At 45.3% G+C, this 22,340-nt stretch overlaps 1 protein-coding gene across 3 annotated transcripts; it reads right to left on the bottom strand.

Annotated features, from left to right (window-relative positions):
• Window positions 1-8,990: 8,990 nt before the first annotated feature.
• On the bottom strand, window positions 8,991-22,160 carry LOC110503917 (transcriptional adapter 2-alpha). 3 transcript variants are annotated; one of them, XR_016491365.1, is made up of 15 exons: window positions 21,890-22,099; window positions 20,634-20,740; window positions 20,428-20,487; window positions 20,191-20,282; window positions 19,847-20,004; window positions 18,697-18,785; window positions 18,300-18,372; window positions 18,099-18,162; window positions 15,983-16,026; window positions 13,248-13,358; window positions 13,027-13,098; window positions 12,618-12,750; window positions 12,153-12,190; window positions 11,702-11,808; window positions 8,991-11,257 (listed from the first exon to the last, which is right to left on the bottom strand). XR_016491365.1 is itself a non-coding variant. In XM_036961672.2 (15 exons), exons 1-15 carry the CDS (start codon window positions 21,912-21,914, stop codon window positions 11,072-11,074), a joined length of 1,332 nt encoding a protein of 443 aa, XP_036817567.1. In that variant the 5' UTR covers window positions 21,915-22,160; the 3' UTR covers window positions 8,991-11,071. The 3 variants fall into 3 exon arrangements, 2 of the variants coding, with proteins under 2 accessions (XP_036817567.1, XP_090074672.1); XM_036961672.2 differs by having other exon boundaries at window positions 11,702-11,781; window positions 21,890-22,160; XM_090218546.1 differs by lacking the exon at window positions 21,890-22,099 and adding an exon at window positions 21,164-21,857 and having other exon boundaries at window positions 11,702-11,781.
• Between the last annotated feature and the right edge of the window lie 180 nt (window positions 22,161-22,340).

Below are 22,340 nucleotides of genomic sequence, written 5' to 3'. Positions count from 1 at the left end.
CCTGCGATGGAGGCTGAAAATATACACTCACTGTCACCCAAAAACAACAAGCACCTGCAGCCTCATTTCAGTGGAGCTGTCTGGTCCGAATGGGTGGGCGGTAGCACTTCCCGTTACTCAGAGAGGTGCTCAGATGATGGTGCAGGGTGCACTAGGGCCACAATGACTTGACTGAGGCTTCCTATATAACAGAGTTTGTTTGTAGCAGACTTGTGGAAGCAAAGCTGTTAAGCAAGCATAGTGACTGTCACACATATCTGTCACACCTACCACTGGAGTATCAAAAATTTCACACACAGGCATCTTTCCACATAACATTGTAGTATGTAGTTTCTAAATAATGAAGACTGGTGGGGTATAACTACTATCGCGTGTCAATGGGGGCCTATAGAAAACCTTGAATCGCACTAATAAATCAAGAACATAAAAACATGGCACGAGAGCCAGATTCTAATTAAATCATTTAGGAAGAATGCTGGACGTGACAGCTAACCCATTTTAGCGTCCCAGTTAGAGAGAGCCCTACAGCAGAAATAGAAGTGCTGCGCCAGAAGCATTGGCAGGACCTGCCCCATAAGAGATGTTAGTATACTCTTAGAAAAAATGGTTACAAAATGATTCTTAGGTCATCCCCATTGGAGCACCCTTTTTGTTTCCAGGTAGAACCCTTTTGGGTTCCATGTATACATCTCAATGGAAAAGGTTCTACCTGGGAATAAAAAGCGTTCTTCAAATGGGGACAGCTGAAGAATCCTTTTAGGTTCTAGATAGCACCTTTTTTTTCTAAGAGTGTACTGCTCTCTCCCAGGACCCTCCACACCAGGAGGCCACTTCCAGGGGGTTAGAGTGAGAGGAGACTGGCCTTGGGTTTAGGGGTCAGCCAGGGAGCTTCAATGGTTTAGGTGGGCATGTCTCTGGACAGCAGAGATTATATGAATTATATGTTGGTACAGTACAGTCTCTATAGTGGAATTAAAGGCCTGTGTAAAAACGGCTAAGTTGGACAAAGTTCAGACAGCACCTGATACTCTCCTCTGATAATATGATTAATGGTGATGCCTGAGAAAATAAACTAAATCAACAGATGCACAGTCTGATCCACCCTAATCCTCTGCTCTGCTCTGTCACATAGCCTTGCTGCAACACTATCGCAACCTAAAGGGAAGAGTCACATTACGGATTGCTCTGCCATTCATTTTGGGACTGCCATTGATACATTCTCCCCCTTGGCAGGGAGCTGGTAAGATGAGGCGTGTGGAAAGTGTTTTGTGGTCAGTGATGGAGAGTAGATGTGCTGGACCTGGCTGGCGGTCTAAATTAAGCCCTGGCTGGCGGTCTAAATTAAGCCCTGGCTGGCGGTCTAAATTAAGACCTGGCTGGCGGTCTAAATTAAGCCCTGGCTGGCGGTCTAAATTAAGACCTGGCTGGCGGTCTAAATTAAGCCCTGGCTGGCGGTCTAAATTAAGACCTAGCTGGCGGTCTAAATTAAGCCCTGGCTGGCGGTCTAAATTAAGACCTAGCTGGCGGTCTAAATTAAGCCCTGGCTGGCGGTCTAAATTAAGACCTGGCTGGCGGTCTAAATTAAGCCCTGGCTGGCGGTCTAAATTAAGCCCTGGCTGGCGGTCTAAATTAAGCCCTGGCTGGCGGTCTAAATGAAGCCCTGGCTGGCGGTCTAAATGAAGACCTTGCTGGCGATCTAAATTAAGCCCTGGCTGGCGGTCTAAATGAAGACCTGGCTGGCGGTCTAAATTAAGCCCTGGCTGGCGGTCTAAATTAAGCCCTGGCTGGCGGTCTAAATGAAGCCCTGGCTGGCGGTCTAAATGAAGCCCTGGCTGGCGGTCTAAATGAAGACCTTGCTGGCGATCTAAATTAAGCCCTGGCTGGCGGTCTAAATTAAGCCCTGGCTGGCGGTCTAAATTAAGACCTGGCTGGCGGTCTAAATTAAGCCCTGGCTGGCGGTCTAAATTAAGCCCTGGCTGGCGGTCTAAATTAAGCCCTGGCTGGCGGTCTAAATTAAACCCTGGCTGGCGGTCTAAATTAAGACCTGGCTGGCGGTCTAAATTAAGACCTTGCTGGCGGTCTAAATTAAGCCCTGGCTGGCGGTCTAAATCAAGCCCTGGTTGGCGGTCTAAATTAAGCCCTTGCTGGCGGTCTAAATGAAGCCCTGGCTGGCGGTCTAAATTAATACCTGGCTGGCTGTCTAAATTAAGCCCTGGCTGGCGGTCTAAATTAAGCCCTGGCTGCTGCCATTGATCCCGTAGGCGCCTCCCTCCCTGCATCGCTCCAGCTGTGACTGCAGTAAATAGACCTGGGATCGTAAGTGTTTGCAGTGGCAACATGTCAGCAGGAGAGGCTGGGCTTAGCATGGTGTCTCTGTCACAGTGACCAGGACTACTCCCACATCAAACAACACATTTAGCTGCTGCTAGCTCCTGCAAAGAAAACCATGTAGAACCTGTGATAACAGAGCGTCAACGAGGTTGCACTCTTCGCTGTTGCTCTGTGTCCTGATAGGAGAAGGATTTGACTGACTGAGAATTCAAATTCTACTTGGAGTAAATGTCTGCAATAAGTGTGCCTCATTGAGTGTAAAAACACTATGTTATGTGTTAAATGGAATGCAGCTGCTTGCTCTCGGCTTTCGTTAGTGACTCAGTCAGTGATGAGCGTGAGCAACAGGGCAAGAGAAAGTGTGTGTGTGCTTGTGTGTGCGTGCGCGAGTGTGTGGCTATTGACACATCTCCCCCCATTGCTCCTCCTTCCACCAGCCAATCCTCTTTTCAGACTTCAGCTCTAGAGTGCCTGAGAACTGGTTTCCAAGGGAACCAAGCATGTTGACAATGGCAGACAGGTTCCACTCTGTGTTAATCACTGCCTAGCAATAATGGCTTGAAAGGGGCCAGGCAGAAGGGCGGGCGGGGGGGGGCAACGGCTAGAGCTTGTCCTTTCAGCAGGAGCAGGGTTATGTCCCAAAAGGCACCCTATTCCCCAAATAGTGGGATACTATACAGGGTTTAGGACTCTATTGGTCATGGCAAAAAGTAGTGCACTATATAGGGAATAGTGTGTCATTTAGCACACAGCCCAAGACTCCACTGACCAGGAAAAAAAGCCAAGACTGCTTGTTTATTCAACCAACTGGAAGGAAACATCTCTCTTCCATTTTCACAAAATAATACTGCAGTTCAAAATCGATACTGAGGAAGACGAGGGATGCTTTAAAATCAAGACGTCCATTTCTTTAGGAGAGCTGTGTTTCTAACCAAGGTCTCTTCGGAGTTTACACAATACTGTACTTAGGGCTCTGTAAAATGCATCCTCACTTCAACACTGAGAACGGCACAGAACAAGATCATGTTAGGGGGGACTTGGCAGGCACTTAACAATGCCTTCTCAAATAAGCAGCAAATCAACATTATTTCCTGTTCATGATCCCTGAAGGGTCATTTATCTTATCATACAGTGTCTTGTCCTTACTGTGTATGCGTACACAACAGAGCTGTGAATACTATTCATCCAAATACATGTTTGTCAGATGTATTGTAGGTTATCGATTGATCATATCTCCTCGATGACTGAACATAGGCCTACATAATTGAACTGATTGATCTGGTAGTTGTGCATTAGAAATGCTTCAGATTTGGCACAGAGTAGGAGTACTAGAAAGATGCCATCCAATGCATCTCATATATTAACTGACCATCCTACCGATCCTTGACTTTGGTGATGTAATTTACAAAATAGCATCCAACACTCTACTCCTCATGAATAAACATTTTGGCTATTGTAGCTGGGACTCTCTTTCATTCAACCATAATCTTACAAATGCTGGGTTGCAGACTGAGTCGTTTAATTGAAGTTCAGTTTATGAACATTGATAACATAATTCACGTAAGAATTATTGACTGTATGTTTGTTTATTCCATGTGTAACTCTGTGTTGTTGTTTGTCACACTGCTTTGTTTTATCTTGGCCAGGTCGCAGTTGTAAATGAGAACTTGTTCTCAACTAGCCTACCTGGTTAAATAAAGGTGAAATAAAAGTTAATAAAAAAATTACCAGCTGTTGTCAGCAAAAATGAAAAACAACAGGAGTGTGTGACAAAAAGAAAGCTCTTAAAATCTTAACACGTTCCACTTGTGTTCTGTGTTTTATGCGTAATGTAGAGTGGCGCTATTCCATCACATGCACTTTAACTTCAATGGATGAACAGAGGCAGAGTTTCCCCTAAAGGAAGTCAGTATCACTTCAACCCTGTAGGGATGGATGGGGGAAGGGAGTGATGGTGAGTGCATCTGAACAGACAGTGTGTGGGTGAAGAGAGAAATGGTACACTGTAGCTAAACCCAGCCTGCTTGGTTTTACAGTGCAGCTGAGCCCAGCCTGCTTCGTTTTACAGTGCAGCTGAGCCCAGCCTGCTTGGTTTTACAGTGCAGCTGAGCCCAGCCTGCTTGGTTTTACAGTGCAGCTGAGCCCAGCCTGCTTGGTTTTACAGTGCAGCTGAGCCCAGCCTGCTTGGTTTTACAGTGCAGCTGAGCCCAGCCTGCTTGGTTTTACAGTGCAGCTGAGCCCAGCCTGCTTGGTTTTACAGTGCAGCTGAGCCAAGCCTGTAGCTAAACCTAACCTGCTTAATTTGAGACTCCCCCCATAACAAGCAACAGCTCTTGTAATTTGAACAACTAACCTTACTGATTCGTTATTTTATTGATCATTGCCATGTCACGCTTATTCCAAGACAACCCAGCAAATTAACTTGTTTACCTGGCCATGAGACACTGGTGTCAAAATGAATGTCCCAGAGCTTCTTACTGCCTGATAAACGTTCTCTCGCCCACAGAACCTCATCCCGATTTCCTCCCATGACACCTGCTGACAGCTGCACTCTGTCTATGTCCCAAACAACACCCTAGTACCTTTATAGTGCACTACTTTTGACCAGGGTCTATGGGTTCTGGTCAAAAGTAGTACACTTTATAGGGAATAATGTACCTTTTGGGACAGTCTCTCTTTCCTATTTCACACTCCTCCACCTTCTCACCAGGAGGTAGGCAGGTGGCAGAGTGTGTGTATCCCAAATGGCACCCTGTTCCCTATATAGTGCACTACTTTTGACCAGGACCCATTTGCAATGTAGATAAGGGGTTCACGTGGCCCCACTGAGCCACATTGATTGAGAGTCCAGTCATTGTACCTGGGAGGCAGAGCTTATACCAACAATGCTGACAACTTTTTCAAACTCTCCAATACACCTACAACCTCACAAGCCATCTTGAACTGCATTGGTCTTAACAAGGTCCTGCATAGTCTGCAGCAGACTGGTATTATAAGAAACTATGCAATTGGGGCAAAGGATACTAGTTAGGGACCACAGTAACAGACACCGATTTTGCTGAACCGCAGAATCATAAACAATATTCTAGTATCATAGCAAAAAAGAGAAATAACAATAGGCTGCAAAACAGACTTTCTGGGTTCTTCATCCCTGTAGACAGAGCACATTTCGAGCCTCCTCCTTATCATCAAAGGGGGGATCTGGAGCTGTAATCAGACTATTAGCGCTGGCTGACGTGACACCGCTGCTCTGATAATGCCATCAGAGTAGAGGGAGAGGCCGCTGGGCTGGCTGGCTGGGTCTAGGTGATAGTTAGCATTAGTCACATCTCTCACGTCACACCAGGGCCTGTATGTATATAGAGTTTCAAGTTAAAAGTGCCGATTTAGGATCAGTTTTGCCTTTTGGATTTCTAAGATTACATGGATGGGTGGGGGGTGGGGTGGGGGGGGGGGGGGGGGTGGTCTGATCCTAGGTCAGCACTCCTACTCTGAAAAGTTGTAGAAATACAGCCCCAGACTCACTCCACTGGCAGAGAAGGAATTGAATCAGAGATGGAGCCCATTATCAAACTGGGAGAGGTGTTGCTAACAGAACCTGCTTAGGTAAAGCAACTCAGCACCGATGCTACGATGGAAAGTTGGTTATCATGTAACAGGTAACTGCTATTACACATTGATGATAAGTAAAATATACCATGTACGGTTATACATTTCACATAAAACATTTCATTACAAGAAATAACTACACAATTTTCTTATCTGCTCCTGTGTCACTGACAATTAAAGTACTGTACAAATAGGAAGGTACAGACAGTACCAGTCAAAAGTTGACACCTACTCATTCCACGGTTTTTCTTTATTTGTACCATTTTTTACATTGCAGAATAATAGTGAATACATCAAAACTATGAAATAACACAAAAAAAAGTGTTAAACAAATCAAAATATATTTTTGATTCTTCAAAGTAGCCACCCTTTGCTTTGATGACAGCTTTGCACACTTGGCATTCTCTCAACCAGCTTAATCAGGTAGTCAGCTGGAATACATTTCAATGAACAGGTGTGCCTTGTTAAAAAGTTAATTTATGGAATTTATTTTCTTCCTAACCCATTCAGTATACAGAAGATAGATTATTTGGTAAAAGACCAAGTCCATATTATGGCAAGAACAGCTCAAATAAGCAAAGAGAAACAACAGTCCATCATTATTTTAAGACATGAAGGTCAGTCAATCCGGAACATTTCAAGAACTTTGAAAATGTATTCAAGTGCAGTCACAAAAACCATCAAGTGTTATGATGAAACTGTCTCTCAGGAGAACCGCCACATGAAAGGAAGACCCAGAGTTACCTCTGCTGCAGAGGATAAATTAAATAGAGTTACCAGGCTCAGAAATTACAGCCCAAATAAATGCTTCACAGAGTTCAAGTGACAGACACATCAACTGTTCAGAGGAGACTGCATGAATCAGGCCTTCGTGGTCAAATTGCTGCAAAGAAATCACTACTAAAAGGACACCAATAATAAGAAGAAACTTGCTTGGGCCAAGAAACATGAGCAATGGACATTAGATCGGTGGAAATCTGTCCTTTGGACTGATGAGTCCAAATTTGAGATTATTGTGTGTCTTTGTGAGACGCAGAGTAGGTGAACGCTTGATCTCCGCATGTGTAGCTCCCACTGTGAAGCATGGAGGTGGTGTGATGGTACATGCAGGTGACACTGTCAGTGATTTATTTAGAATTCAAGGCCCACTTAACCAACATGGCTACCACAGCATTCTGCGGTGATACTCCATCCCATCTGGTTTGCACTTAGGGACTGTCATTTGTTTTACAGCAGGACAATGACCCAAAACACCTCCATGCTGTGTAAGGGCTATTTGACCATGAAGGAGAGTAATGGAGTGCTGTATCAGGTGACCTGGCCTCCACAATCACCCGACCTCAACCCAATTGAGATGGTTTGGGATGAGTTGGATCACAGAGTGAAGGAAAAGTAGCCAACAAGTGCTCAGCATATGTGGGAACTCCTTCAAGACCGTTGGAAAAGCATTCTAGGTGAAGCTGGTTAAGAATCAAATCAAATCAAATTTATTTATATAGCCCTTCGTACATCAGCTGATATCTCAAAGTGCTGTACAGAAACCCAGCCTAAAACCCCAAACAGCAAGCAATGCAGGTGTAGAAGCACGGTGGCTAGGAAAAACTCCCTAGAAAGGCCAAAACCTAGGAAGAAACCTAGAGAGGAACCAGGCTATGTGGGGTGGCCAGTCCTCTTCTGGCTGTGCCGGGTGGAGTTTATAACAAAACATGGTCAAGATGTTCAAATGTTCATAAATGACCAACATGGTCAAATAATAATAAGGCAGAATAGTTGAAACTGGAGCAGCAGCACAGTCAGGTGGACTGGGGACAGCAAGGAGTCATCATGTCAGGTATTCCTGGGGCATGGTCCTAGGGCTCAGGTCCTCCGAGAGAGAGAAGGAGAGAATTAGAGAACGCACACGTAGATTCACACAGGACACCGAATAGGACAGGAGAAGTACTCCAGATATAACAAACTGACCCTAGCCCCCGACACATAAACTACTACTGCAGCATAAATACTGGAGGCTGAGACAGGAGGGGTCAGGAGACACTGTGGCCCACTCTGAGGACACCCCCGGACAGGGCCAAACAGGAAGGATATAACCCCACCCACTTTGCCAAAGCACAGCCCCCACACCACTAGAGGGATATCTTCAACCACCAACTTACCATCCTGAGACAAGGCTGAGTATAGCCCACAAAGACCTTCGCCACGGCACAACCCAAGGGGGGGGGGGGCGCCAACCCAGACAGGATGACCACATCAGTGACTCAACCCACTCAGGTGACGCACCCCCTCCAGGGACGGCATGAGAGAGCCCCAGTAGAGCCAGTGACTCAGCCCCTGTAATAGGGTTAGAGGCAGAGAATCCCAGTGGAAAGAGGGGAACCGGCCAGGCAAAGACAGCAAGGGCGGTTCGTTGCTCCAGAGCCTTTCCGTTCACCCTCCCACTCCTGGGCCAGACTACACTCAATCATATGACCCACTGAAGAGATGAGTCTTCAGTAGAGACTTAAAGGTTGAGACCGAGTTTGCGTCTCTGACATGGGTAGGCAGACCGTTCCATAAAAATGGAGCTCTATAGGAGAAAGCCCTGCCTCCAGCTGTTTGCTTAAAATTCTAGGGACAATTAGGAGGCCTGCGTCTTGTGACCGTAGCGTACGTGTAGGTATGTACGGCAGGACCAAATCAGAGAGATAGGTAGGAGCAAGCCCATGTAATGCTTTGTTTGCCTATCAGTAAAACCTTGAAATCAGCCCTTGCTTTGACAGGAAGCCAGTGTAGGGAGGCTAGCACTGGAGTAATATGATCAATTTTTTTGGTTCTAGTCAGGATTCTAGCAGCCGTATTTAGCACTAACTGAAGTTTATTTAGTGCTTTATCCGGGTAGCCGGAAAGTAGAGCATTGCAGTAGTCTAACCTAGAAGTGACAAAAGCATGGATTAATTTTTCTGCATCATTTTTGGACAGAAAGTTTCTGATTTTTGCAATGTTACGTAGATGGAAAAAAGCTGTCCTTGAAATGGTCTTGATATGTTCTTCAAAAGAGAGATCAGGGTCCAGAGTAACGCCGAGGTCCTTCACAGTTTTATTTGAGACGACTGTACAACCATTAAGAGAATGAAAAGCTGTCGTCATCAAGGCAAAGGGTGGCTACTTTGAAGAACCTAAAATATATTTTGGATTTTTTTAAAACACTTTTTTTTGAATCCTACATGATTCCATGTGTTATTTCATAGTTTTGATGTCTTCTCTATTATTCTACAATGTACAAAATAGTAAATTGAAGATAAACCCTTGAATGTGTAGGTGTGTCCAAACTTTTGACTGGTAACATATACAAGGCAAGACTGACGCAAAATGTAGGACCTGAAGTTGATAACAAATTCAGAGTATGTGCTCGTCAAACAGCTCATTCCAAAATCATGGGCATTGGTCCTCCCTTCGTTGCTATAACAGCCTCCACTCTTCTGGGACGGCTTTCCACTAGTGGTTGGAACGTCGCTGCGGGGACATGCTTCCATTCAGCCACAAGAGCATTATTGAGGTCGGGCACTGATGTTGGGGGATTAGGCCTGGCTCACAGTCAGCTTTTCATTTTATCCCAAAGGTTTTCGATGGGGTTTATGTCAGGGTTCTAGGCAGGCCAGTCAAGTTCTTTCACACCGATCTCGACCAAAAAATTTTTTTACCCCCTTTTCGTAGTATCCAATTGTTAGTAATTACTATCTTGTCTCATTGCTACAACTCCCGTACGGGCTCGGGAGAGACGAAGGTCGAAAGCCATGCGTCCTCCGAAACACAACCCAACCAAGCGCGCATCCAACCCGGAAGCCAGCCGCACCAATGTGTCGGAGGAAACACTGTACACCTGGCAACCTTGGTTAGCATGCACTGCACCCGGCCCGCCACAGGAGTCGCTGGTGCGCGATGAGACAAGGATATCCATACCGGCCAAACCCTCTCTAACCCGGACCTCCTAGTCGCGGCCGGCTGCGACAGAGCCTGAGCGCAAACCCAGAGTCTCTGGTGGCACAGCTAGCGCTGCGATGCCTTAGACCCCTGCGCCACCCCGGAGGCCCGACAAACCATTTCTGTATGGACCTCTTTTTGTGCACGGGGGCAGTGTCATGCTGAAACTGTTACCACCAAGTTGGAAGCACAGGATCATATAGAATGTTATTGTATGCTGTAGCATTAAGATTTCCCTTCACTGGAACCAATGGGTCTAGACTGAACCATGAAAAACAGCCCTAGACCATTATTCCTCCTCCAAACTTCACAGTTAGTACTATGCATTCGGACAGGTAGTCTTCTCCTGGCATCTGCCAAACCCAGATTTGTCCGTCGATCTGCCAGATGGTAAAGTGTGATTCATCACTCCAGAGTCCAATGGCGTTGAGCTTTACACCACTCCAGCCAACGCTTGACATTGCGCATGGTGATATTAGACTTGAGTGCTGCTGCTCAGCCATGGAAACCCATTTCATGAAGCACCCGATGAACAATTATTGTGCTGACGTTGCTTCCAGAGGCATTTTGGAACTTGGTAGTGAGTGTTACAACTGAGGACAGACGATGCTTAAGCGCTATTCGCTTCAGCACGCGCCGGTCTTGTGAGCTTATGTGGCCTACCACTTCGCGGCTGAGCCGTTGTTGCTCCTAGACGCTTCCACTTCACAATAACAGCACTTACAGTTAACTGGGAAAGCTCTAGCAGGGCAGAAATTTGCCAAACTGTCACTGAGCTCTTCAGTAAGGCTTTCTACTGCCAATGTTTTCCTATGGAGATTGCATGGCTGTGTGCTCTATTTTAAACACCTGTCAGTAACAGGTGTGGCTGAAATAGCAGAATCAACTAATTTTAAGGGGTGTCCACATACTTCTGTAAATATAGTGTACAATTCATTGTGTTTCTTTCAAAGGAAGGGCATTGAAACGTAGTTCTCACAGCACATGACAGCATCATTTCACCAAGACAACATGAGAATAAAACGTATCAGTTAGGGTCCAGTCCAGCCATGACCTCTGCTGGAACAGTTCTGACTCTGGATGCGTCCCAAATAGCACCCCGCTCTGGTCAAAAGTAGTGCACTATTTAGGGAATCGGGTTCCATTTATGACACAACCTTGGTCTTAGGCTGGTCTAGGCCTTGTTGATGTAGCCCTCCTTGATCAGGAAGTCGTAGATCTTGCGTGTCTTGTTGACATCAATCTTGATGAGTGCCCGGGCCTGTGCCAGCCGTAGACCACCCTGCCGCCTGCACTCGTTCAGCAGGGCCTGCTTGTACTCCAGGTAGGCACCTGGCACCAGACGCACCACCTGGCACAGCTGCAGCCAGCCACAGGAGAGAGAGAGAGAGAGAGCGAGAAAGAGACACGCCATTTTACTTCAACAAAATGCCAGTCGTGACTGCATCCCAAATACCACTGTATTCCCCATAGAGCAGCGCTCTCCAAGCCGTTTTCTGCAGAGGTGCTGTCCTGTAGGTTTTCGCTACAACACCGGATTCTGATAATTAGCTTGTTGATAAGCTGAATCAGGTTAGTTACAACTGGGGTTGGAGCAAAAACCTGCAGGAGGACAGCTCTCCAGGAACAGAGTTGGAGCCCTGCTATAGAGTATACTACTTTTTACCAGGGCCTACGAGGAATAGGGTACCATTTAGGACACACACTCTGTTTAGCCCTTCATTTCATGCCCTGGTGGTGCTGAGAGCCTTACATCCATAGAGATCCTAGAATTCATTTGTAATGGAATGGATTCTGTGTGTACCTCTTTCTCCCTGTCGTTGAGCTTCTCTGTCCCTGGCAGGCCAGTCAGGTTGAGAGGAGGGGCGCTTCTCCTGCCTGTTGCTGTGGAACAATAACACTATAACAGATCTAAAAAAAAAAAATTAAGAAAAGACTATTCTCTTATTGTTATAAATGACAAACTGATGGGTTTACAAAATCAGTTTTGTGAGGAAAATAAAGACAAATATTTATGACAGGCAAATTAGTATAAATATAGCTGTGTAGAAATGACTGAGTACATAGATGTGTCCTACTTGTGCACTGGAGGTCACTGAATGACAACGGAAACAGACAAATAAGCATAACAGTCCTGTACGTTGACTGGATTTCTGGAGGAGCATCTCTGAGAATACATTCATGTGACTGCACCTGGGACCATGATAAGAAGAGAGGTAGCGGGGGAAGGAGAGGGAAAGGAAGAGAGTCCTTACCTGATGTGGTGATGACAACAGGAGTGATACCAGCATCACTGTGGAAAGAGAAGTGTCACTACAGGCACACACTTCACTCTCCGGGATCGTTGTCCACAGAGAGAATTAATCACTAGCAGTTGTTTTTTTTCTCCTTCCATAAAGAATAATTATCAGAACACCCAAGAGCTGTGCTTAGGATAAACAACAAAATGACAAGAACAGCTCTACATACAAACAATCAACAATCAAGCACTGCTTGTTGCAGTTAGAGCCAAGCACACAGTAATAAACTGCAGAAGTGGGTGGTATCTCAGTTACAGCCAGGCACTAATACCCCTGATTCAAATAGTCAACTAATCATCAAGCCATTGATTAGTAGAATCAGGTGGGCTAGTGTTGGACTTAAACATGAACGTACAACCACATGGTCCAGAGGAATGGATTGTGAAACACTGGACAAAAGGGTAAGCGGACGGGGCTCACATGGCAGCCTGTTTGCTGAGCCACTGCTGGCAGGCCCGTCCGTCCTGAATGTACTGCAGCACATCAACTAGCATGGTCCTCTTCCTCCGCTCATCCTCCCGCACGTGCTTCACACGCTCATACACCTTGGCACCTGCAGGGGGACACAGAGGAGGGAGGGGGTTACTGGTGCAGTCAGCCCTGGGTCCTGGCTGACACAAGGAAGTCACTAATGAGGCTCTGCCTCTGTCCCAAATTTAACCCTTTTCCTACAAAGTGCACTATTTTTGACCAGCGCTGTATGGGCTCTGGTCAAAAGTAATGCACTAAATAGGGAATAGGGTGCCATTTGGGACACAGATTCTGAGGGGGACTGTCTGGCAGTAGGGGGGGGGGGGGGGACAGGGTTATATGGGTAGACTGGACTCACTGCAGAAAGACTGGATGCCTGCTCTCCTGTACTCCTGCAGCCTGCCAATCTCTCTCCTCAGCTCAAACTCCACTGAAAGACAAGGATGACATGAGATCAGAAAGGCCTGTCCACTCACCTCACCGGTCTATACTGCAGACAGGGACAGACAGGCGGAGACAGACAGACAGGTGTGAACATCAAATGACTACTGTGTGTGCACATTAGAATGTCATACTCACATGCATGACTCTCTATGAACTTGTCGTGTTCGATAGGGCCCACCACCCTGGCGAAACGTCTCATAGCATCATACAGATCCTGTACCTCCTTAGGGTAGCGATGCTCCAGGACTGGAAGATAAAAACACAATGGTCGCGAGACGTAGCTGTAATTGTAGAGCAGGACTGCCCAACCCTCTTCCTGGAGATCTACCGTCCGGTAGGTTCAGTCTAACACTACATAAGTAGATAAGTAGAATGAGGTGGTAAATTAGAGTTGGACTGTAAACCCAGTAGATCTCCAGGAAGAGGGTATGACAGCAGTGATCTGTATCACATTCAATCTTGGTAGATTAGAGGATTTTGAGGAACACCAGAGGAGAACATGTCCAGACATTGCACATTGAGTGACCCCCTTGCATCACTGAGATAACCTGCTGTGGCCATGAACGGTTTAAAAGCTCCCCCGATGGGCATTTGAACATAAGATTCAACAACTGGAGACAAACTCAACAAGTTCCACAGACACATGACCAACATGGAAATGGAATGTGTCCCTGAACAAGGGGGGAGAGGGTCAAAATCAAAAGTAACTGGTGTGGCCACCAGCTGCATTAAATCTCCTAATGGACTGCACCAGATTTGCCAGTTCTTGCTGTGAGACGTTACCCCACTCTTCCACAAAGGCACCTGCAAGTTTCCGGACATTTCTGGGGGGGGGGGTCATGTCAGGATGAGCCTGAGGAAGGGTACCACATGAGGGAGGAGGATGTCTTCCCTGTAACACACAGCGTTGAGATTGCCTGCAATGACAACAAGCTCAGTCCAATGATGCTATTACACACCGCCCCAGACCATGACGGACCTTCCACCTCTAAATCGATCCCGCTCCAAAGTACAGGCCTTGGTGTAACGCTCATTCCTTCGACGATAAACGCAAATCCGACCATCACCCCAGGTAAGCCAAAACCACAACTCGTCAGTGAAGAGCACTTTTTGCCAGTCCTGTCTGGTCCAGCGACGGTGGGTTTGTGCCCATAGGCGACATTGTTGCCAGTGATGTCTGGTGAGGACCTGTCTTACAACAGGTCTACAAGCCCTCAGTCCAGCCTCTCGAACAGTCTGAGCACTGATGGAGGGATTGTGCGTTCCCGGTGTAACTCGGGCAGTTGTTGCCATCCTGTACCTGTCCCGCAGGTGTGACGTTCGGATGTATCGTTCCTGTGCAGGAGTTACACGTGGTCTGCCACTGCGAGGACAATCAGCTGTCCATCCGGTCTCCCTGTATCACTGTCTTAAGCATCTCACAAGACAGACTGAGATTTTCCTTACCACATCTGCAGTCCTCATGCCTCCTTAAAGCATGCCTAAGGCACGTTCACACAGATGAGCAGGGACACTGGGCATCTTTCTTTTGGTGTTTTTCAGAGTCAGTAGAAAGGCCTCTTTAGTGTCCTAAGTTTTCATAACTGTGACCTTAATTGCCATCTGTAAGCTGTTAGTGTCTTAACGACCACTCCACAGGTGCATGTTCCTTAATTGTTTATGGTTCATTGAACAAGCATGGGAAACAGTGTTTAAACCCTTTAAAACAAAGATCTGTGAAGTTATTTGGATTTTTACAAATTATCTTTGAAAGACAGGGTCCTGAAAAAGGGACATTTCTTTTTTTGCTGAGACATAGATATATATATTTATTGAGTGGACTCTCGTGGCTTTGCAGACATGGTGATTTCTATATTATATATTCTGTACACAGTGAATGTGGGGTAGTATGACAGCAGCTCAAGGCTGGCACAGCTTTGTCTATCTGCAAGCTGGCAGCAAGAGTTCCTCATTGATTTAGTGGCTGTACAGTGATGAGAACGTGTCTGACATGCACACACAGGTAGAGTCAATGTCCTGCGGAGTCAAATATTTGAAACACTCCATAACAGGAATGGGCTGGATTGGTGGTCCTGAGGTACTGAGTGAGACGGTTTGTTCAAACTGCCTGGAGCAACAGCATGATCAGCCTAGGCACGACACTGTGAGCCTCCCAGGCTTGGACACGGCTTCCATTACCGTATGACTAACACACACACACACTTTGACAGTCTCCATGACAACCACGCTGCAGCTCTACCGCAATTCTGGGTTCTCTTTTGTCTTGAAAGACTAACGAGATAGGAGGAGAGATGGGGAGGAGGGCCGTAGTGACTGGAGACTGGTAAATAAAACATAAGGGTGTCCTTTTCCACCCCTAAAACTACAGCCAATTTCCCAGAGCATCACCTGGAGATAACACTGCACTGGCCAGTAATGGAAAAAGAGGAACCGATTGTATAAATCTAGTCAGGGAGTCTCTTGCAGTCCCATCTGCCATGAATAAAAAGCGGGACACAAAAATGTATTATATTACCAAGCTAGATGAAAAACTGTCCATGGAGAGGGGATCAATAAGAGCTCACAAATCTCCAATACAGTTGGTCATTAGACCTGCAGTGTTCATTTCATAGGCATCTATTCATAGTGGAGCAATAATTATGCTGCGGCATGCTCTGGCACGCGTCGCACTGGGCTATTCTCAGCTTCCAGCGTAAATAAAAGCACAGGCAGTGCCTTCAGGGTCCCTCGGGTTACTGTTGATCATTATTGCAACAGTTGTTTACATACAACCATGGATACATAATGCATACTCAGTCTGGGTGTTATAGTAACGCCTGGTCTCCTGGTTGTTCTGCAGCCCAGTTCTAATCTGTTAGGAGAGCACTTACTCTGGAACTTCCTCAGGTTGATCAGTCCATGGTCCCTGATGATCCTGTAAGACAACAAAGTCAAGAATATGGACACGTCCATTGGTGAATACCAGCCAATTCTCAGGCCGGTAGAGAGAGTGAAAACAGCAGAGGGTTTAGACTGACATTTATTGAATGAGTGATGGTACCTTATATCTGCTAAACCTGAACCACATACACTACATGACCAAAGTATGTGGCCACCTGCTCGATAACCATCTCATTCCAAAATCATGGGCATTCATATGGATTTGGTCCACCCCCTTTGCAGCTAAAAACAGACTCCACTCTTCTGGGAAGGTTTTCCACTAGCTGTTGAAACATTGGCCGAAAGGTAGCAAATCCCCGCAGCACAAGAGCATTTGTGCACGGGGGCATTGTCATGCCGACACAAGGGCCTTCCCCAAACTGTTGCTACCAAGTTGGAAGCATAGAATAGTCTAGAATGTCATTGTATGCTGTAGTGTTAAGATTTCCCTTCACTGGAACTAAGGGGCCTTGCCCAAACCATGAAAACAGCCCCAAACCATTATTCTTCCTCCACCAAAAATTTTAGTTGGCTTTATGCACTTGGACAGGTAGCATTCTCCCGGCATCCGCCAAACACATATTCGTCTGTCGGACTGCCAGATGGTGAAGTGGGATTCATCACTCAGCATTGCGCATGGTGAACTTAGGCTTGTGTGCAGCTGGAAACGCATTTCATGAAGCTCCTGAGTCCCGACAGTTCTTGTGCAGAGGTTGCTTCCAGAGGCAGTTTGGAACTCGTTAGTGAGTGTGGCAACCAAGAACAGACGATTTTTAAGCACTACGCGATTCAGCAATCAACAGTCGTGTTCTGTGAGCTTGTGTGCCCTACCACTTCGCAGCTGAGCCTTTGTTGCTCCTAGACGGTCAACTGTGTTATTGTGAAGTGGAAACGAGGCAGCTCTAGCAGGGCAGAAATTTGACAAACTGACTTGTCAGTGACACATTGAAAGTCACTGAGCTCTTCAGTAAGGCCATTCTACTGCCAATGTTTGTCTATGGAGATTTTATTTTTACACCTTTATTTAACTAGGCAAGTCAGTTAAGAACAAATTCTTATTTTCAATGACGGCCTAGGAACAGTGGGTTAACAGTCCAACGCTCTAACCACTAGGCTACCCTGCTGCCCTACATGGCTGTGTGCTCAATTTTATACACCTGTCAGCAACAGATGGCTGAAATAGCCAAAACCACAAATTTAAAAAGGGGTGTCCACATACTTTTGTATATATAGTATAGCTTGAAGGTATGGTTGTGAGAACAGCTTTGCAACAAGTAGGCTTCCTATGCTGTGAAACAGGACCTGACAGTGGGGCTTACTGAGTTTGAACTATGTGGCCTGCAAGTCAAGAGTCACTGCTTTGGGCCTCTGCCATGTCACCAGCTCGGGGTGGGGGTCATTGGGCAGACTAGCAGTGTTACATCCCAAATGGCCCCCTAGTCCCTACATAGTGCACTATTTTGATGGGCCCTGGTCAAAAGTAGTGCACTATTTTGACCAGGGCCCATGTAGGGAATAGGGGGTCATTTGAGATGAGACAAACATGCACGGTCCTGGGAGCTCTGGCCAGCTAACATACAATACACACCCCACATGCCATACCACAGAGTTAGGGGAGTAGCAACTCATTATGTTTGATTTAGTGATGGATGTATTACCACATGAATGGACTGACCACCATGGCCAAGACCAGTACTGACACACACTGAAGGGGGCTGAGGACGGAGTTTGACAATTCATGAACGTCTCAAATCTAAAAATAAATACAAAATAAGTGACCAGGTCAAAGAACACTCAAATTTGACAGTTGTGTAATGTTTAAGCCTTTCAGAATTCATAGCAACCGATGATTCTGAACCAGTGCTTATGGTAATAGGCTAGTGTCAGTAGACTGTTGTGTTACTTGTGTAGGTATCACATTTCCAATTTTGGAAAGCAATTAAATGTTCTTGTGGAAACATCTGCAGTGTTATAGGCATATGATGAAGGGCAAAGATTCAAAGATATTTGAGGCCATCTAGTGGCTGAATAAGCCCCTTACAACAGAGTTAAAACATTTCAACTTACTTCTTTCTTCTACCCCTCTCCTTTAACCTTGAATGGTATATGTCAACAACAGCAATCTTCAACGCTAGATTGAACCAGAAACATATGTCAGACAAAGCAATGAGGATATTTTGTACAATAAACATACACTTCCAATCTCTATTGAAAGCAGGGTTGGACTTCACTTTCAATTCAAATACAATTATAGCACTATCGACACACCATGTAGTAGGTCTGAGTCATCATCCACAAAATCAATGTCTTTCAGATCCCACTCAGCATAGTTGTCAAATTCCTAGACAGGATGACAAATAACAGGAGGGGACCACAGAAGGACAAGGAGATGAGTAAGAGTTCAATAGGACTGCAGAGAGATGGCCCTCTGGAGAACTAATATCTTCACTCATGCATACATTAGCAGGGTGGCAAGGGTTGTCTTGGTTATCGTTAAGTAGTTACTATGATTCTAATTATAATGTGCCAGGAGTATGAGGACATGCTCATTATGACATGGGGAAATGTTTTTAGCAGAAGAAGAGAAAAAGTGAATGTCTGACTATGGCTTGTGAGATTAGAACAACTAAAGGCATGGATGCTTTAAGACCCTAGTTCCCCTCACCTCCATGAAGTCTGCTCTGGCAGGCATGTATCCAGCCATGTCTCGAGACAACAGAGAGTCAAAGGTGGGCCTGGGGGGATCGTCAGTGGCTGGGAGGAAAACCAAAATAGTACTTATACCTAGTGCTCTGAAATGGCCCTCATGATAAACATGTTACTACTGTATAAGAAAGCAAGCATAAATGAGGAACGATGTAGTTGCATATCAGATAAATCACAAAAGCCATGTATTCCTCCCTGCCTTTATCAGCTGGAAATCATACACAAGTCTAATTAAGCAATAAGGCCCGAGGAGGTGTGGTATATGGCCAATATACCACAGCTAAGGGCTGTTCTTATGCACAACACAACACGGAGTGCCTGGACACAGCCCTTAGCCGTGGTATATTGGCCATATATCCCAAACCCCCATGGTGCCTTATTGCTATTATAAACTGGTTATCAACGTAATTACAGCAGTAAATATACATGTTTTGTCATATGGTCTGATATAAAACAGCTGTCAACCAATCAGCATACAGGGCTCGAACCACCCAGTTTACAATTTCTTTTGAAGCATAGCCTAAATTGTATTTGTTGTATGGCTTCAGAATTCTATAATAACTTGTAAGACAAAAACTCTCCTTATTACTATGGAGGGAGAAATCCAGAGGAGTAGGTGTGTTCCAGCACAGCCAGAAGAGGACTGGCCATCCCACATATGCTCTCTCTAATTCTCTCTTTCTTTCTCTCTCTCGGAGGACCTGAGCCTTAGGACCATGCCCCAGGAATACCTGACATGATGACTCCTTGCTGTCCCCAGTCCACCTGACTGTGCTGCTGCTCCAGTTTCAACTATTCTGCCTTATTATTCGACCATGCTGGTCATTTATGAACATTTGAACATCTTGACCATGTTTTGTTATAAACTCCACCCGGCACAGCCAGAAGAGGACTGGCCACCCCACATAGCCTGGTTCCTCTCTAGGTTTCTTCCTAGGTTTTGGCCTTTCTAGGGAGTTTTTCCTAGCCACCGTGCTTCTACACCTGCATTGCTTGCTGTTTGGGGTTTTAGGCTGGGTTTCTGTACAGCACTTTGAGATATCAGCTGATGTACGAAGGGCTATATAAATAAATTTGATTTTGATTTGATTTGTTGTTTGTATACTGACGTTTGAAGGGAATGGCTGTGACTGCAGTACGAGCCTCCTCTATCTGTCTGAGATTGAGCAGGGTGGAGGAGAACAAGGGGTTGTTGATGAAGTTCTTCATGTAGTGGGCCTCACACTCCTCCTTGCTTTTGGTGCGCATCTGATATGCTACATCCTGCCTGTGCAGAGTCAAATAGAAAAGTGACAGTTATGATTTTGAAATCAATTTGAACATGTTTATATTGGCAGACAGTACACGAGAGTGCTGCTACGAAACAAGTTAGACTGCAAATGGCCCCTCGTCTGCAAGTTTGTAATATATGATGAGAGAGCGATTGTGTGTGTGTGTGTGTGTGTATACTAACCAGTTCCCAAAGCCACAGTCCATAACTGCTTCCAGTACGGCCATCTCTTCCTGTGCTGTCCAGCCAGGTTCCAGCACAGGGAAGTCTGACGTCTGTGTGAGGGGGAGGCATGGTATTGAGCATGGTCACTATTGTTTAGCCAGAATTTTGGTAAATAATGGATAACTTAAGAGTCAATATTATAATAATATGCATTACTCAGAATGGATGACAGCACAATTAACACGAATATCTTACCATTATTTCATACTTGTGATCACTCTCATGTTTCTTGAACTCAAACCCTCTGGTAAAACACTGAAACAGAATGCGTGTGTGTGTGTGTGTGTGTGTGGGGGGGGGGGGGGGGGGGGGGGGGTATAGTGTCAGTAGAGTTATCTAGTTAGGCAAAATGTATTAACAGTTTTATGCGCATGCCAGAGGATGCAATGTGCCCCCCTCACCTGGAGACATAGAAGGAAAGGTGAGGGTCCACACTCAGCACATTTTATGTAGGGTTCCACCAGGTTAGATGAGCAACCTCGACATGGGGGCTTGTCAGAAGGGTCATCTGAAAATAAGTCAGAGTAATGTCCAAAACTGGCCAATTCTACTGGTAACCATATGCAGACATTAGCTACTGGAAATATTCTGTTAAAATCTGTATTATTGGTCAGATTTAAAGCAAGCATCACAGGTTTAGCAGTAGCTAACGTTGGCTAACAGAAGGTGCATTCAGTAGTCAGACCCCTTGACTTTTTCCACATTGTTACGTTACAGCATCATTCTAAAATTGATTAAATTGTCCCTCCCTCCCTCCAATCTACACACAATATAGCATATCGACAAAGCACAAACAGGTCTAGAATTTTTTGCAAATGTACTAACAATAAACTGAAATATCACATTTACAAGTATTCAGACCCTTTACTCAGTTGAAGCACCTTTAGCAGCCTCAAATATTTTTGGGTATGACGCTACAAGCTTGGCACACCTGAATTTGGGGAGTTTCTCCCATTATTCTGCAGATCCTCTCAAGCGCTGTCAAGGTTTAAGGTGGCGCGTCGCTGCACAGCAATTTTTGACCTCACGGCTTGGTTTTTGCCCTGACATGCATTGTCAACGGTGGGACCTTATATAGACAGGTGTGTTCCTTTCCAAATCTATTTAATTTACCACAGGTGGACTCCAATCAAGCTGTAGCAACATCTCAATGATGATCAATTTCGACAGGATGCACTAGAGCTCAATTTCGAGTTTATATACATTTGCAAACATTTCTAAAAACCTGTTTTCACTTTGTCATTGTGGAGTATTGTGTGTTGATTGATGAAGGAAAACAATTACATTTTAGAATAAGGCTGTAACGTAACAAAATATGGGAAAAGTCAAGGGGTCTGAATACACTGTAACTAGCAAGCTAGCGTAGGCACTTCAAGTCGGAAGCTAGCTGACAATTATGTAGCTAACAGAGATGCATTAGTTAGCTAGCTACAGTAGCTGGTTGAATCGATTAGCTACCCGAAGGCAAATACATAGTTAGCTAAAATGGATAATTGTTAGCTAGCTGGGCTAGCCTTCTATCTAGCTGTATGTAGCTAACGTTGCGTTAGTGCGACGAGCTGAGCAGATAGTTAGATGGAAAACGATATCTCGTGCAAACTCGTTTTCAGCCATGTTTGTGCGCTGTTTCTATCTGTGCAATTTAGCCAACACTTACTTCCAAAACATGCCAAGCGGTCCATAAGGTCAACCAATCAGCTGAAGCCCGAATATGTTGTTTGTTGCCAATGTATTTCTTCGCGTTCGATTCAGCGTGTCTGAAAAGGCAGCATTTGCGCAACTTTGTTGATTCTCTGGCTGGATGAATGCAATGCATTCGCGCAAACGCTGCACCGTTCATGCTCAAAAGTAAAGCATTTTTAAGGTTAACTAATCTATCGGAAAACACCGATTATCTGCAACCAGAGTTGGACCACCAAAGCTAAATTGGTGTTTTTTATGATTTTGAGTGGAACATGAAAATACCATCCCATTGAGAGAATGCCAAGATTGTGCAAAGCTCTCATCAAAGCAAAGGGTGGTTACTTTGAAGAATCTCGAATAGAAAATATATATTTTGATTTGTTTAACACTTTTTTAGTTTACTGAATGATTCCATATGTGTTATT

Source organism: Oncorhynchus mykiss, chromosome 24 (genome assembly GCF_057628025.1).
Source record: "Oncorhynchus mykiss isolate SJ-2025 chromosome 24, ASM5762802v1, whole genome shotgun sequence".
NCBI classification, from domain to species: Eukaryota; Metazoa; Chordata; class Actinopteri; order Salmoniformes; family Salmonidae; genus Oncorhynchus; species Oncorhynchus mykiss.
The sequence above is the reverse complement of the archived record's forward strand: the minus strand, read 5'-3'. Positions and strand labels throughout refer to the sequence as shown.